General features: G+C 42.4%; 2 protein-coding genes across 4 annotated transcripts; both read left to right on the forward strand.

Annotated features, from left to right (window-relative positions):
* The first annotated feature begins 440 nt into the window (after window positions 1–440).
* On the forward strand, window positions 441–6,649 carry stx16 (syntaxin 16). 3 transcript variants are annotated; one of them, XM_068595237.1, is made up of 8 exons: window positions 441–904; window positions 3,206–3,313; window positions 3,514–3,654; window positions 3,734–3,896; window positions 4,054–4,142; window positions 4,587–4,730; window positions 5,035–5,115; window positions 5,579–6,649. In XM_068595237.1, exons 1-8 carry the CDS (start codon window positions 779–781, stop codon window positions 5,678–5,680), a joined length of 954 nt encoding a protein of 317 aa, XP_068451338.1. In that variant the 5' UTR covers window positions 441–778; the 3' UTR covers window positions 5,681–6,649. The 3 variants fall into 3 exon arrangements, with proteins under 3 accessions (XP_068451338.1, XP_068451339.1, XP_068451340.1); XM_068595238.1 differs by having other exon boundaries at window positions 441–859; XM_068595239.1 differs by lacking the exon at window positions 441–904 and adding an exon at window positions 1,802–3,064.
* Window positions 6,650–7,902: 1,253 nt separating this feature from the next.
* LOC137796755 (EEF1A lysine methyltransferase 3-like) lies at window positions 7,903–9,819 on the forward strand. The gene is made up of 3 exons (XM_068594860.1): window positions 7,903–8,140; window positions 8,234–8,345; window positions 9,288–9,819. Exons 1-3 carry the CDS (start codon window positions 7,982–7,984, stop codon window positions 9,683–9,685), a joined length of 669 nt encoding a protein of 222 aa, XP_068450961.1. The 5' UTR covers window positions 7,903–7,981; the 3' UTR covers window positions 9,686–9,819.
* Window positions 9,820–16,347: the final 6,528 nt, after the last annotated feature.

Below are 16,347 nucleotides of genomic sequence, written 5' to 3' on the forward strand. Positions count from 1 at the left end.
CACCCAAAAAAAACTCTAATTACATCACATACACATATATGCAGGATCTACAAAAATGCAATTAATTGTTAAAAAGAGATATAACAAAACTGTGCACTTGAGGTTTAGGATTTCACAATTGCGTAATGAAACTTCCCCTCCCAGCAGATACATTAAACAGTTATATATATATATATATATATATATATATATATATATATATATATATATATATATATATATATATATATATATATATATATATATATATATCTTCTGCATGAGCTCAAAAATCCAAGTGATGTGACAAAAGCAAAACAAATTTGGCAGAAGTTTGTCATGCCAAACTTCTGTCTCCAAAGGTCAAGAACTGAGGCGATAGGTGGCGATAGAGAGCACCAGTCGCAGTTGACATTAAATAAGTAGTAGAAGAAGAAGCTCTTCACGCAGGTGTTTACGTTTCCCCACTTCCGTAGCTGCCTAAAGCGGAATAACGTTACTAAACCAACGTTAAATTCCCAAATTTGAGAAGAACCCCGCGGTCATGTTTCTCTTTTTTTAATATATGTATTAGCGATGCCGGACAGATAAGTATTATCAGGTCGTTTTCTGTCCGCTTCCGCCGCTGTATCGCGAGCTTTCCTCATCTTTCATCGCAGGCGAAGCTAAAGCTAAAGCTAGCGGTGCTGGTAGCTGGTCAGCGGCAGTTGGCATACTTTAATCATAAAAAAAACACCTGATCCGCATTTTATCCAGCGTTAATTTATATATTTATAAAAACATATAAAACAAGGCAGTCATGGCCACTAGGCGTCTGACCGATGCCTTCTTGTTAATGCGGAACAATGCAATCCAAAACCGGCAGATATTGGCTGAGCAAGTGAGTACATACGACCCCCGTCTGAGTACACGTAGCAATGCTGCGGTGAGTTGTCTGCATCGTTTTGACATTTTACAGTGTGTGTGTTCGCATATAGCCAGTCACTGAGTGGTGTCAGCTAGCTGTTCCTAGATACATGTGTGTGTGTTAGTAGCTGCCAGTCGTCTTTCTACACCGGTGGTTTCACCTCAGGACTCATTGTTTTATTTGACTCTGGAGTGATGGAGGATTGGAAAAGGTGTGTGCAGGCATATTGTTAAACAGCTAAATGTCTACAGTACACGTAAAAAATGCAAATTAAATTGGCTCATTTGTAAAGATACTGTCTGTGAAGTTAAATGGTGTAGATTGGGTGGTGAGGGTGAAAGTTAAAGCATGTTTTTTTTTTTTTAATAATGTCCACTTCTCGAGTAAAACGTGCTATGGTCACTACATGGTAATTTGATCTAATCTTGATGCACATGTGCCTGTAACTTGTAATGCATTGTATCCTGTACATATTAACATGTATTACACAAACTGAGCCTGTGTAAGAATTCTGGAAACTTGTCATCATTCAGAAATACAAATAGTCATTGAGTTGTCTCTATCTTTAGTGGCTCTATTATGAAAACGTATGACATTATGATAAAGAAACTATTCTCTTTCCAACTCTGTCCAAATACCCAATCTACATAAGGCAGAGTGTCAGGGCTCATACAAATCCAGCAGTTTTGTTTTAATTAGAAGGAATAATTCACCCATAAAAATGTTGTCATCTGAGTGTGCACCGTCAGACCCATTGCAGTTTGTAATACAGTATAGTGAAGGCCGTGTCCCACTGTCCTTCAACACATGTTTAAAGCTTGAGCATGACCAGTTTACAGCTCTCCAGTGTTTGTGCTGGAGTTCACTGCACGTCTCTAGTAGAAGAGGCCGGTGCAGGATACACAGCAAGCAGGTGCAGTGTGTGCACGACCGTTCACACTCAGTTGAGACCATTTTAACCAGTTAAATTCCTCTGAGGTAGATGTATTGCTGAAAACCTGTACACCCAGTCACTAAACACAAGGATATCCCTTCAGTTGAGGATACATTTCCCCAAATATGCTGCTGAATTTCAGCCTTTAACTGCTCCTAACCTTCATTTCTTTCTCCTCTGGTTAACTTTCCTTCACCTGGTGTTCCTGACGGCGTGGAGAGGCTGATCGTTCACTGACACAAACAAACTTACAGAATGTAGACCTTTTTGAAATGCCTGTGGCTCCTAGTCTGTGCATCACTCCACAGTGTGGAGCGATGCATTGAGGTTTACCTCAGAACTATCAGCAAGCAGACTAAGAGATGGGAAAGCAAATAGTTATGCTGTGGCCTGGTCCTCCACAGCTGAGAAAAGTGGTTTATGCCTGACAGTGCAACTGCTTTGTTCATCAGATTCACTGCTACTACACTGTCTTAATTCATCCTACTGGAAGCAAAACACTTCTCTGATTCATTAGTCTGTCAGTCGCCTGCATTTTTACTTGAGCTACATCAGTAGATGACGCAGTTATCGTGGACCAGCCCAGTAATTTGGTTATGGCTCGAGATTACTGGCTCAAGGATTGATTTTTCTTAGAGCTTTAATGGTCGAATAGATTTAGTGGCTTTCGACCAATCGGTCTCCGTCATGATGATCATAGTCGTTCTTTCGCTGTCAGCGGCTTGTAAAAGAGTAAATTATTAAGTGTTGTGTCAAATAATGAAAGATCTCTACAGATCCTGGAACCGAGCTGTAATTACAAAAACATCCGTTTTTGCAGAAACATGAGACATAATTATCTAAAACCAGGCAGTGTCTTTTTAATTTGTTATTGCATATTAACTTTTATTTTGTATTGAAGGTGATCAGTCTCTCTCTCGCTCTTTCTTTCATCTAATGATGATGTTTAAAGTAGAATTATTGTGCAACTACTTTCGGATAAATATAATTAATCATTGTGTTTGCATTCTAGTTTTACACTTTTGCACACACACAAACTCAGGATTAATGATTGGATTTTATTTTAACAGCTCTGCTGTACAGACATCATCACTCATTCAAATGAATTGGGCTTGTGAATATTCACAGTAGATTTTTTCCAGGGCTCACTTTCTGTTGCTTTTGTCTTTCTCTCCCTTTTTTCTTTTTCCTCTATTGGATGGGACCAATCTGCTATCTGCCAATCACATTAGGAGCTTGATGAGGTATTGTTGGTTCCCTTTGTGGATAAATTACACAAGATGCATAAAGTACTTCACTGTCGTCCTCATCATGTTGACTATATATATAAATAAATAAATAAATAATAATGTTTTAATCAAACAATATATTGTTGTGTTTTTAAGTTGGCTGACGATCGCATGGCCCTGGTGTCGGGCATCAGTATGGATCCTGAAGCGGCCATTGGAGTTACAAAGAAACTGCCCCCCAAATGGATAGAGGGGATTGACGAGGTGAAACAAACACATGGGATGGAAATATAAATATATAGACCTATCAAAAGCTACAATATCCCTATTTATTAATCTGAAAGCTCAGAAATGCATCTGTTTGTAATCCTGCAATCTTAAACTGGTGAAATATTCTGCGTGAGCCCAATAATTTGTTTTGAAATGGAAGTCACAGTTTAACTGTTGAGTTTATATCCCCATAGATCCAGTATGAAATCACACGGGTTCGGCAAAAGATGAAGGACCTTGCGGTACTTCACGACAAGCACATGAATCGACCCACACTCGATGACAGTAGTGAAGAAGAGCACGCCATAGAAATCACTACGCAGGAGATTACACAGGTACGAGCATTTATCAATGTAGTTAAGAGAGATGATGTATATGTTCATAGCTCACACAGTTTGTGTTCTCTTTTCACAGATGTTTCATCGATGCCAGCGAGCCGTGACAGGCTTGCAGTCTCGTTGTGGTCACTGCACCGAGCAGGAGGAGAGGCTCTTGAGAAACGTGGTCTCGGCTCTGGCGCAGAGCCTGCAGGAGCTGTCCACCAATTTCAGGCACACGCAGTCCGGCTACCTAAAACGTGAGGGCCGCTGCAGAGCTGGAGGATTGGCCTCCTGGACTTCTTATTCTTCACTGTTGCTTTTCACATTTGTAACCATTACTAAGGTTATCCCTTGTTTTATCTTCAAGATATTTTCATGCCATCTAAACTTCACGTCATTTGTTTTGTATCGTAGGGATGAAGAATCGTGAGGAGAGATCAAAGCACTTTTTTGACTCTGGACCCTTAATGGAAGAAGATGAAGAATTAGCTGTTTATGACAAGGTGACCGGCTTTTTAAAGATCCATCACCGTTTCTTTTGGCTCAGGCGTCTTGTATAGAATACAATAAAATAGTTACTTCATGTATGAGCATGAGTTCAGACCAGAGAAGAAAACACAGTTTAGATGCACACTCACTTAGTTAATGCAGGTTTAATTGTGTTATGCAAATTTGAATTTAGCATTTGGACATATTGCATAATCCCTACTAGAAGACAGGACAGAATGATACTACCCACAAATACCAGTGGAATTGTAAAAGAAAAAAAAAAATCAGATGACTAATGTTTCCCAGTAAAATTAAGCCTTTTTTTTTTAATGCTACTGTTTCAAGTTACTTATCTGTAATTTGGTCTGGAGTGTTGTGTACTGCGGCTGTGGCTACATGTGTTGTTGCGTTCGGAGTGATAATCAATCACCTACTTCTCACTCTTTCTTTGGGTTCAGGGCTTCACGGACGATCAGCTGATGCTGGTCGAGCAGAACACCGTCATGGTGGAGGAACGAGAGAGGGAGATCCGGCAGATAGTGCAGTCCATCTCGGATCTGAACGAGATTTTCAGGGACTTGGCTGGAATGGTGGTGGAGCAGGTATCAGAGTCCGTCCTGACACGCTTGACTGGACTCCATTAATAATGACGGCATAGACGAACCTTCTGATCTTTTACATACAAGCGTTGAGGTGTTAGTGAGTTACTCAAATGACTCCAAACTGTAAAGCATCCTGACATATTGACATTTTATGCTGTATTTGCATCAACACTGCTTGATTGATGAGGATTAGCTTAGCGGCAGGGCTACACCAAACGACATCCAACATTAACCCTGTTGGAATTAAATAATCTCCAAGTGAAACGTTCCTCTGCTAATAAAAGTCCCTCCTGTTCTCCTCCAGGGAACCGTTCTGGACAGGATTGACTTCAATGTGGAGCAGGCGTGTGTGAAAACAGAAGATGGAATGAAACAGTTACAAAAGGTAAACGCAACACATCTCTTTACACACCTTTTTCATTTTAATCAAAAATTTCAGATTGCTGTTGATTCAATGTTTATTTTCTGGGTTATTTTTCTAGATACGTTACAATTTTGCTTTAAAGCTATCAATCATGTCGATAAGGCACAGAAGGGTTTGCCTTTATTCATTGAATTGAAAGTTTGTTTGTGTGTTTTATTCAGTCAATCATTATAATACAATACAATATTATTCTATATAATATAGAAAAAACAGTGACTGAAAAGGTATAGGTAGAGGCAAAAATGCTTATATATTCTTATTAAATCAGATAGTTTGAAATAAAGGAGAAATCCATCCATCCATCCATCCATCCACCCACCCACCCACCCATCCATCCATCCATCCATCCATCCATCCATCCATCCATCCAGAAAGCAAGTGAAATGCAGTGTTTGACTTTTCTTTTTTCCTCTTTTATTTGCAGGCGGAACAGTATCAGAAGAAAAACAGAAAGATGCTGGTCATTTTGATCCTCTTTGTCATAGTCATCGTTCTAATTTTTATTCTTTTTGGAACAAAGTTTTAATCATGCATTCCTCCGGCTTTTGTTTTTCTGTGTGGGTGTTTGTTGTGCATCTGTGTGGACCTCAGACTCGGTCCCGGTTCTACCCAAAAACAAAGCTAACTGCCTTTTCATACCAGGAAATGTCGAGAGTAATTCCTCGTCCCCTTTTGCAGGTGCACTTTGAGCAGCTTGGAGATGTTTTTGCAGTTGATTTTGATGATGAAAGAAACAATCAACGATCCGTCTGAGCCGTGGCTGTTTGATCAAGCGACCGGCGCCCGAGTAGCCGAGACTCTGACACAGAGTTTTGCCGAACCTTACTATGTTGACATGTGTTTTTTTGTCTTAAAGCAAAAACACTTTGCGGTGTATAAAAGTGTACTACCGATGTCTAAATGCAAAAGCAGAGTGTTTTCTGCTTGAACTCAAAGCATGAATTGTGACGTTTTGTTGTGACGATGCATCATTTTCCGCCAAGTGTCATCGCAAACATGTTGTTTCTGTGAGAAAGATGTGACGAGAACAAACGTTTGTAAAAAAAAGATGAATATGCAGTAGTTCTCCCTTTCACTGCAAAATGGATTTTCATTCCGACATTACATCTGTCTTCTGTCCCGGCTCAGTATTTTACCTCCAGAGGTTGAAATAAAGTGTTTTGTATTGGGACAGTAACATGATTAGAATAGTCATTTAGTACCAAAAATATTCCTTTGGTTTAAGGACCACCTGTTTTTTAAATTATCCCTTTACTGCACAATCTAAAAATAATATTGAGATCATTGTTCATCATTTGTCCGCCTCTACGTTTTGAGGCAGACAGCCGAGAACGTTCTCCAATTCATCCTGTAAATGTATAATTTATAATTGTACCCGTGTCACACCTGCAGCACTTTTCATGAAGTGCTCACTTTAAAACACTTGTTTGTTTTTAGGGTCCTTGCTTGAAGTGCTACCTTTTTTTTTTTTTACTCTTGCAGTTTGCACATACTGAGGCCTGGGGGGGGGGGGGGGGGTTGTGTTATGGATGTAATACTACTGTCATCTGTATGATGAAAAGAATTATTTATTTTTCAATAGCTTCAAATAATCCAGAGATTGGGAAGGTGTTCCCCTCATGGCAGAATTACTGTGTGTCTGTAGTCTAAACCCAACACTTATTGTCCACTCTGAGAAAACTGTGATGTAATCCAACACAAGCAGAGAGGTATGAACACATTATTTTGTTATTATTTCCAGATTGGACACATTACATTTTAGTTGGTTGTGTTGGAGTTTCTTTTCATGTTTCTTGTGTTCTACAAAGACTGACGAGCGGAAATGAAGAGCTTTATTTAACATATCTGTAATCGACTCTACACTTTATAAACATGTTGAATCATCTTTGTCATTGATGTAAAGTTGTGTGTAAAAAAAAAAAAATATGTACGTCTTAGTGCTGCTCTACTTAAGTTTTGTTTTCACAACAAAACATGTGAGAAGACCAACTTTTTTTCTTTTTTTTAAATAAACCTCGGACATGATGGTGTTTTGTGTTTTAAATTGTAACATTGATACAACTGGAACAATTTACTTTAAATTATATCAACTTTTTTTTTTACAATTATGTAAATTACTTATTAGGCAGAAACATTTTACAGTTTCTGCTTTTCAAACGTGAATCTGCTCTATAGCATCGGCTAAAAGTTACCGCCACGGTTTTTCCCTGAAATATCCGCAATATAAGATGTAAAATATATTTTTAAAAGTTTATATGACTTCTATATGTCAAAATATGTTAAGTCATGCTACATGTTGACTGTTAAAAGATGTAAAGTGCTCTTGTAGTAAATTAAACTTTTCTTTGATAGGTCCGCTGACCCGGAAGCTGAGCGTGTTTGTGTAACATTTCAAAATAAGAGCCTCGCATCACACTTCATTATCGAATTAAAATACCCAATTTAATTTAGAGAAATTATACATTCTGCTAAAATGTATGAGCAGTACAATGTATAGTTCCCTCTTTGTTCTTCCTCACACGCTTAAAGTGCAGACTAAAAAATAAAAGACGGGATACAACCAGCTGTTAACACCTGTTAGCGACATTTAAAGCTAAACGACAAACATGAACGGTGAAACAATTAATTAAATACACTCACTTTCTACTCATTTGCTTCCTATATTAAATAAGGTTACCATTATATTTAGTATAGCTAAAGATAGTTTCACGGTTACTCGACCTGAAAGGCGACAAACTGACTGTTGAGCTCGTGCTGGTTAAACTGTCCTCGAGCTCGTTGATAAAAACAGTCTTTATACTAAGTGAACCGACATTATTCACCAGCCATGACTTGTGCTGACGACGACGACCCGTTCCCCGTCGACGACTGTTTGTTTGCGGACACATTTTCCCAGGACACCGTGTTCACTTTACTGGGCCAGGAGCTGAAGATCAGACAGGTGTTCGGGTCGAGCCTCGGCGTGGCCGCCGCGGTGTGGGAGTCTGTAAGCGAGCACAACGTGTATCCTGGCATTCAGAGAAACGTATACCCGCTAAACACACACACATGAGCTTTTGTTGTGTTTGTGCACACACAGGCGTTACACCTGTGTCGTTACTTCGAGCAGCAGTCGGTGGAGTTGAGAGGAAAGCGCGCCATCGAGCTGGGCTCCGGGACCGGGGTGGTTGGTATCCTGGCTGCACGCCTCGGTGTGTTGTCTATATTTACTGTAATGACAATGCAACCCACTGAAACTTTAGTCTGACTCTTTACTTGTCCATTGCAGAGTCCATTTATTTGTAACTCTGTAACTTAACTCTCTTTTCCAGGCCACACATGCAGCTTGCAGTTGCTTCCACTAGAGGCGCTGCAACACAGGTGTTGCTCGTCGTGTCAGTGTTGAAAACCTTATTCAGCATTGACAAAACATCTTGATGTATTTTATATCTGTATATACACGACTACCGTTATAAAGTTTGGTGGTCACCCAGACACATATTCAGTTTCTTTGCAAGTTGTGGCATGAAATATCCTTCAAGACTAAGAACAAGAACAGACTGGAGAGTTTCACATGAAAGTTTCTATTTTTCTGACCATTTTGAGAGTTTAATGGACCCACATATGTGATGCTCCAGATACTCAACTAGCTCAAAGGAAGGCCAGTTTTATAGCTTCTCTCACCAGCAGGACTGTTTTCAGCTGTGTAACATTACTGCACACGTGTTTTCAAGGTTTTTCAAGGTTTTTAAGGGTTTTCTACTCATCCATTTGTCTTCTAAGGCGATGATCAAACACAATGTACCATCAGAACTCTGGAGTGATGCTGCTGGAAATGGGCCTCTATACACTATGTAGATATTTCATTAAAAACCAGATGTTTCCACTTAGAATAGTCATTTACCACATTAACAATGTATACAGTGTATTCCTGATTAATTTAGTGTTATCTTCATTTGAAAATAGTGTTTGTATTTAAAAAAAATAAGGACATTTCTAAGCGACTCCAAACCTTTAAACAGTAGTGTATATATTTATAATACATGAATGTGTTATATGCGGTGCATCCATCTGTAAATCATATATAATTGCATCTTGAGTTGAGAGTTTCATCCACAACACAGTGGAATCACATGTTTCTATCTTTTTTTCAGGTGCAGTTGTGACACTCACAGACCTTCCTCTGACTCTCCCACAACTCCAAGACAACGTCTCCGCTAACGCGCCGTCCAGCAGTTGGCCTTCCACCCTCCCCGCCGTCCTGCCTCTGTCCTGGGGCGAGGACCACATGAGCTTCCCTTCTGACTGGGATCTGGTGCTCTGCGCAGACATCATTTACCTGCCAGAGACTTACCCGCTGCTGCTGGAGACGCTGGCTCACCTGTGCAAGAACAGAGCCGTGGCCTACCTCTCGTCCAAGATGCGGGAAGAGCACGAGACTCCGGGTTTCTATGAAGACTGTCTGCCGAGCAGATTCAACGTGGAGCTTGTGCACCGTGATGGCAGTCAAAATATTAATATCTACAGGGCATCTCTGAGGAAAGACCAGTGACAGCGGGGACAACCTTGAAAATCAGTGAAAGTGGTGTTATTTCAACTACTAGTTAGGCGGATAGTTGGACTGCTGTACTTTGTTTTCCGTAAATCATCAATTCCACCATCCTCTTCTCCAAATAAACGAAGACATTGGTGCATCTTTTGTTATTTCTTACTTGCATGAAAGCACTTTTTGTTTGCACACATTAAACACAGTTTATGACCAGTTAGCGATTGTAATTTTGATTTTATATCTAACATTCTTACGTCTTATTGATGAACTTCTTTTCTTTGAGACAGGATCAGCTCGTAACAGCTTCAGGTTTCACTGCAGGTCAGCTCATAATCACCTGACTGGAGATTTTAGGGTTTTTCATTTTATTGTTTATTTTGACTCTGCGTCGTCGTGATCATGAACAAAATAGTTTCAATGATGAGTTTAATCACCGTTATCAGTGCATGTGTTGAATAATGGTAATAACTGTTCTTCCGCTATATATTTAAAGTGTAAATTGCATATTTCTTGTTTATATTTCTGATTGTTCCCTTTAATTGGATCAGTACAAGTGACAGCGGCCTGTTTGTAGTCAGACGACACTGTTTGGTCTCTGGAAGGACTTTACAAAGATAACTAAACTATTACCTTCAGATTAGATTTACATGATTGAAGCTCTAAAGACCCGAAACATCTAGTGTTTCTTATAATAGCTGCTTATGAGCGGTCAGGTCCTGTATGAATACTACATTTTATGCCAAAGTTAGAAAGGTTTGTGTCTGCTGTCCTCTGGTTCAACGTAGCGGGGCTCTGACATTAAATCCTCACGCACTAACTAAATGTTATCAATCAAATCTGATCAATCCACACCCACACAAAGCAGATTTATTGATTTTTAACAATCAACTTTTTTTTTTTGTTCTAGCTCATTTTGTCATGAATATTTAACGTTATAATGATGTCGGGGGCTTTAAATCAAATTAACAGCATGCGGTCCTCCCTCCACACAAGGTGATGGAGTCAAACTTCTCTCTACCTGCAGCTTCAAAGCTCAGAACAATGCAAAAACAGATGTTATCAGTAATAAAGGATACCGTCATTGTACATTCATATTCACATTTCAACTCAATTTGGACAAACATCAATTAGAAAGTTACCTATAAGTCCAATATATGAAAATATTGTCAGTTCTTCAAATTCTAACAATGGTAAAGGAAACCTTAACTGGATAATCAAACTTCTGAGGTGGGCTGTTGTACAATATTGTTTTTATTGAGATACACAAAACCCCAAACAAAGTTTCACCCCATCCCCAACTATTCTGTCAACATCAACACATTGCCCTGCCTGCAGCCCGCTGTCTGTCCGCTCTTCATCCCCTCTCTCCTGCTGTCTGCTGATGTACAGACTTTCTGTTCACAGAAGGAAAGCCTGTTTGTTACGCTGGAGAGTTTCAAAGAAAGGGAGACGACCCGTCCGCTGCCCGTCTCTCCCTCCGCTACAATTCAGCCGACAAAACAACAGATCTCTATCTCCATGCAGCGCCTGCCCGCCATCACGCCGAGCGCCTCCAACACGGGCGTCATGCAAAGTCCAGATCACTGATTACTTATTTTTTTCACTCATGATTATTTGGGCAAAGTTATGAAAAATATGAAGTGGTGATGTTGAGCTGATGGGAAACCAGTAGACTTACAAAATGTTACAGTTGACTGTCTCTTTCTGAACTAAAGTGTTTGTTTTATACATGTGGAGCAACTTAATCTGACTCCTTTACATTCATTTTTTTTATAACTTTAAAGAGGAATGTTGCAGCTAAAAAGATTTCTAAAAAACCTGATTAAAACATTCCTCAGTGGTATTTGGACATGTTGACCGGATGAGAGGAGGATGGGCAGTGACAGGGGAGTGTGTGTGTGTGTGTGTGTGTGTGTGTGTGTGTGAGAGAGAGAGAGGAGTGGGAGGGGGACTGAAAACTACGGTCCTTTTAAAAGACGTTGTCCTGTTGTGACTTCATTTAGACCTCACATCACCTCATGAGCTGCAAGCACATTAATCTGAAAAGGTAAGTATCAAACGTGTGAACCAATCTATCCTTTATCTGAATTAAAGGTGAGAATGTTATATATTCTTATATTCAACGCTAAAATATGCTGTTGAGTCTCTATATTGTATGCATGTTAACAACTGACTGTTAAATATATTAAATATATGATCCTTTTTATGTTTCGCCAAAAGATGGAGTTCTGGCCCGAGAATCAGGGACAAGCGCCTCTATACTCCAAATTTGGTACCGTTCCTGGGAGAAACTGTACACATAAGTGAGTTAAAATACCATCGAAATACCATCAACATGGGAACTTTCTGACAAATTGAAACGTTATAGCAATGCAAAGTGTGTAAAAATACAATATTTCTGTGCAATACTGTTACATCTTTTATATTTTGTGCCTTATTTTATTTTTTTTACCTTCAGTTTATTATAATTCTGTGTCAGGAGGACCAAGCAAAAAAAGCTTTTCATTGTATAGAATCTGTTATCTGTGCTGACAGTAAAAACAACTTGAATCTTGATTAAAGTGCCTTTTCAAACCTTTTTTATGCTTGTTTGAGAAACATATTTCACTTGTTGGACATCAGCATTGGTGCAATAAAATGATGCTAAAAGGAGCAATTTGTAGATTTTCTAAAACACATTAAAAAAAAAAAAATGTGACGACAAAAATGGGTTTTTTACATATTTTCCATTTCGCCCCCCAGCTACCATGACAGACATCAGGTCCCCCATTACCCCTTGTACTATGGTGAGCAGCAGGATCAAGACCGGGAGTCCAGATACTGGAGTGTACCAGGATCAAGAACAGGAGGAGCTCCACAGGAGTACTCCACCTGGACGGACCAAGAGCCGGCCGCCCCCTCTTCCTCTCACTTCCCTTTTATTCTGGACCGCCCCACTCAGCAGCAGCAGCAGCAGCACCAGGACCTGGGAGACGGAGAGTGGACGGCGGCTCAGAGAGCGGCGAGAGAGTACGAGCGAGGCTTTCTGAGGGAGGGGTGGCAGAGGAGGTGGGAGCCCTGCGGTCCGGTCCGCTACAACAGGGACGTTTCCGCTAAGAGGAGCGACAGCAGCTATCGAGAGCTGGAGGCGTGGGCGGCTCGATACAGCCACTCGCTCCCGAGGAGGAAACGCATCGAGGCGGAGTTGAGGGGCGCCTCTCAGGGGCTGCTGGAGGGCGGCAGGCCTCCGGAGAGGGACGGCAGGAGTGGGACGGATCCTCGACTGGCGGCGCTGCAACAAGTCAGACAATCTGCAAGCATCAGAGAGTCGGGACTGTGGTGTGATAGAGGGGGCAGGCAGCAGGCTACGAACTACTATCCATCGCAAGCTCCCGCCGCCGACACGAGCCACATGCTGGACTTGAAAGAAAAGGCCGACTACCAACGGAGGATGTTCAGCCAACCGCCCGGCTACATTGCTCCCCCTCCCTACGACAGCCCACATAAAGGCTCACCTGTGCCGCACCACTGGGACACCGGCTGGGAGCAGAAAGGTAAGAGACAAACCAACTGGTCACAGCCCACACCGAGGACGCAGGATGTATCTGCAGATCTGTGCGATCAGAAAAAAGCAGAGGGAGAAGAGTTTACGAAACCCGACTGGAATCAAAAGGGCTTCCTGGAGCTTGAAGGACTAACGTACCGACGACAGGAAACGGACGCTTCACAGGCAAGTAGTCCTTTTAGTATCCAGGAAGAGCACACAGAGCGCCAGGGTGTGTTGTATGTGCAACAGCCACACGTGTTACAAACAGTTGAGGATAAAAAGATGAATGAGAAACCATCCTCAAAAGTCATTGAAGGAAGGGAGTTCAGATTAAACAAAAAGACAGGCGGGTTGACCATATTCTGCTTGGTGTCTCGAATAGCAGACACCTCAGAAACGCCATCTTTGCCGCTTTGTGCTTTACAAACAAACACAGTATTAGGAGGCCTAAGGGGCAGCAGTGGCACCGATCAAACCCACAAACTCGCAGACGAGGTCGACTTCAGAGCGCCAAATACTTCCGATGGGACGAACGTCAAAGCCAAACAGAAGGAGACGCCGACCTGCGTGGAGAGTGAGACGCTGGAGGTTAATCTATCAGAAACAGCAGACGCAGATATTGTGTCCCCAGAAAAAGCAAATACGAGTGATGCTGATCCTGCATTTGGGAGAATGGTTGCTCAGCCGGGGCCAGTCAAATATCCTCTGTGGAGGGAGCCGAGTATCTCAAGCAGGGCTGAAACTGAGAGTCCATCTCCGTGTTTGGAAGCAAACACAGAGGAAGGAGACTCAGACGTTCTGCAAGACCAAGAACAAAAGGTTCATCCAATTGATGTTGAGGTAAGAAGACTGGACGTCAAGACAGACGCCGAATCCGAGGACAGTCAGGGTCTTCTGGTGATTGACACGACTTGTGTTGTTGTTAAAATGGAGCGGATTCCTTCACCCATGAAAGAGCATGTTCACTATTTACACACCGAGCACGGTAGACCGGATACTCCTGAATGCGTCCAATCAAGCAGTCAGCTGAATCAGGAAGAGACCACTGACCGAAACACAGAAACAAACCCGCACCGCATTATCGAAAGGCCTGAGACCAATCTAGAGTCAGATCTTAAGGAGAAAAAGGCACACGGGGGACAAAGTGAAACGTTGGAGGAGCGAGCTGAAAGGATCCTAGGAATCCCTCTTCAGGACCGCAGCGTCGCTGAGCAGCAACCTGACGACGCAACGTCGCTCCTGGACTCGTGTGTGGAAGACCAGGAGGTTGAACCACCTCCGATTAACGATGACGGCATTGAGGATGCGGTTGAACAAATCCAAGAGGACGTAAATGAAGAGGAGCCGCTACGGAGTCACATAGAGGATGGCCAAACGGAGGATGCTGTGTGTTTGCAAGAGAACGATGAGACCAAGGAACAGGCGGCAAAGGAAGGCGGTGGAGATGTTGCAGGACATCAGGATCAAGTGTTTGAGATGTCTGAAGAGAAAGACACCATCTCTCAACTCAATGTCATCCAAACTTCACCTGAACTTGATCCTCTGATCAAACCCTCCAGTGAAGATGGTTCCTCTGAGCAGGAAGAACATGATACTTCTTCTCATGACTCTCAGTGTCTCAGTCCTCCAACCAACCTTTGTGGTTCTTCTTCATCGTCACCTTCTCCACACTGTGAAGCATCGAACCCTGATCTTTCTGTCATGCCCTCATCCTCCGATCTTACACCTCTCGTGCACATCTCAAATTTAGAGGAAGGTCCTGATCCTGAGGTAATTGCCCTTAATTCTGCAGAGAACATGGCTCCTCACCTTGAAACCTCATCCCTGCCTCACACCCCTCCACTTCTTCATTCTGGACCGACAAGCTCCCCTCTCTATACCGACGGCTTCCCAAGGCCTTCTCCTCTTGATTTTATTGTTGTTGAGGACCAGGATGAAGAGAACAACGAGATCGGTGAAGCCTTTGCCAATGATCTGACAGAGGAGCTGGTGTCGCAGCAACAATTATTTGCGGGTGGTCAACCAGACGATGCTGCTTGGCCAAAAGAGAGCAATGTCCCTGATGAGCAACAAACAAAAGAAGCCGATAAGGATCCCACAGACCACATCATGGAACAGACTCTTAATATATGCATGGAAGACGTCAAAGATGTTGAAGTTTTGCAGCAACAATTTGAACGTGTCCAAGCAGAGGATGTTGTTTGTGTGAAAGAGAGCTATGCGACTGAAGAGCAGCTACCGAATGAAGACAAAGAGGACCCTGCAGATCTTTTGGAACAGACAACAACCCAGGAAAAAGTGTCTGGCAGTCAAACAGAGGTCAACACTTTGCAGCAACAATTTGATAATGAAGAAGGGAGTTTTATGTCTGAGAAGCAAGCTGTTGAGGACCAGCAACCACAGACAGAACCTTCAAGCTCGTCTCCTCCCTCATCGTCAGAATCAGACCGCGAGGTGTTTCAATCGCCATTGGATGTGCATTCACCCTATGAGCTTTCTTCTCCACCACACACATCAAACGACTCGGACGCAGAGGTTGTTTCTCTTTTGCCCTCAGTGTGTCCTTCAGCTCTAAACTCTGATGCTGATCCTGTTGCAGCCATCCATGAAACGGACCCTCCCTTTCTTTATCTGGACTCTTGTGAGGAATCCCTTCAGTTCCCATCTTCCTCTTGCACTGATTCAACCCCAGTCCTACCTTCCAGCTCTTCAACTCCTCCTCAAGAGGATGTTGGCTCTGAATTAACCCTCAAAGAAGAGCCCCAGTACCCCATGGCCCTCTGGGATGCGGTCAATCGCATTAGGAAACATACGGCGCCAGACTCTGAGAACGAAGAGGAGGAAGTGAGTGAGCTGTGGGATCCCGAGAGTGTCGGGGAGGACTTGCGCCGCCTGGCTGTGGTCGTCGGCATGGATTCTGAGAGGACAGTCTTGACAGAAGAAAGTGTTGAGGGCGATGTAGAGTTTGGACAAACGCAGGAGGATTCGTGTTATGAAGAGTCAGGCGGACACGCTGAAGAAGACACACTGTCCTGCAGTAGCACCAGCAGCCACGGCTCCGGGGACACCGTCATCGTTGCGGACGAGGACGAGGTCGAGGTCGAGGTCGAGGCAACGACAGAGAACGACGAGGAGTTTC

This window comes from Clinocottus analis, unplaced genomic scaffold (genome assembly GCF_023055335.1).
Source record: "Clinocottus analis isolate CAN_PGR_092001 unplaced genomic scaffold, fCliAna1.0.p SCAF_3, whole genome shotgun sequence".
Lineage (NCBI taxonomy): Eukaryota > Metazoa > Chordata > Actinopteri > Perciformes > Cottidae > Clinocottus > Clinocottus analis.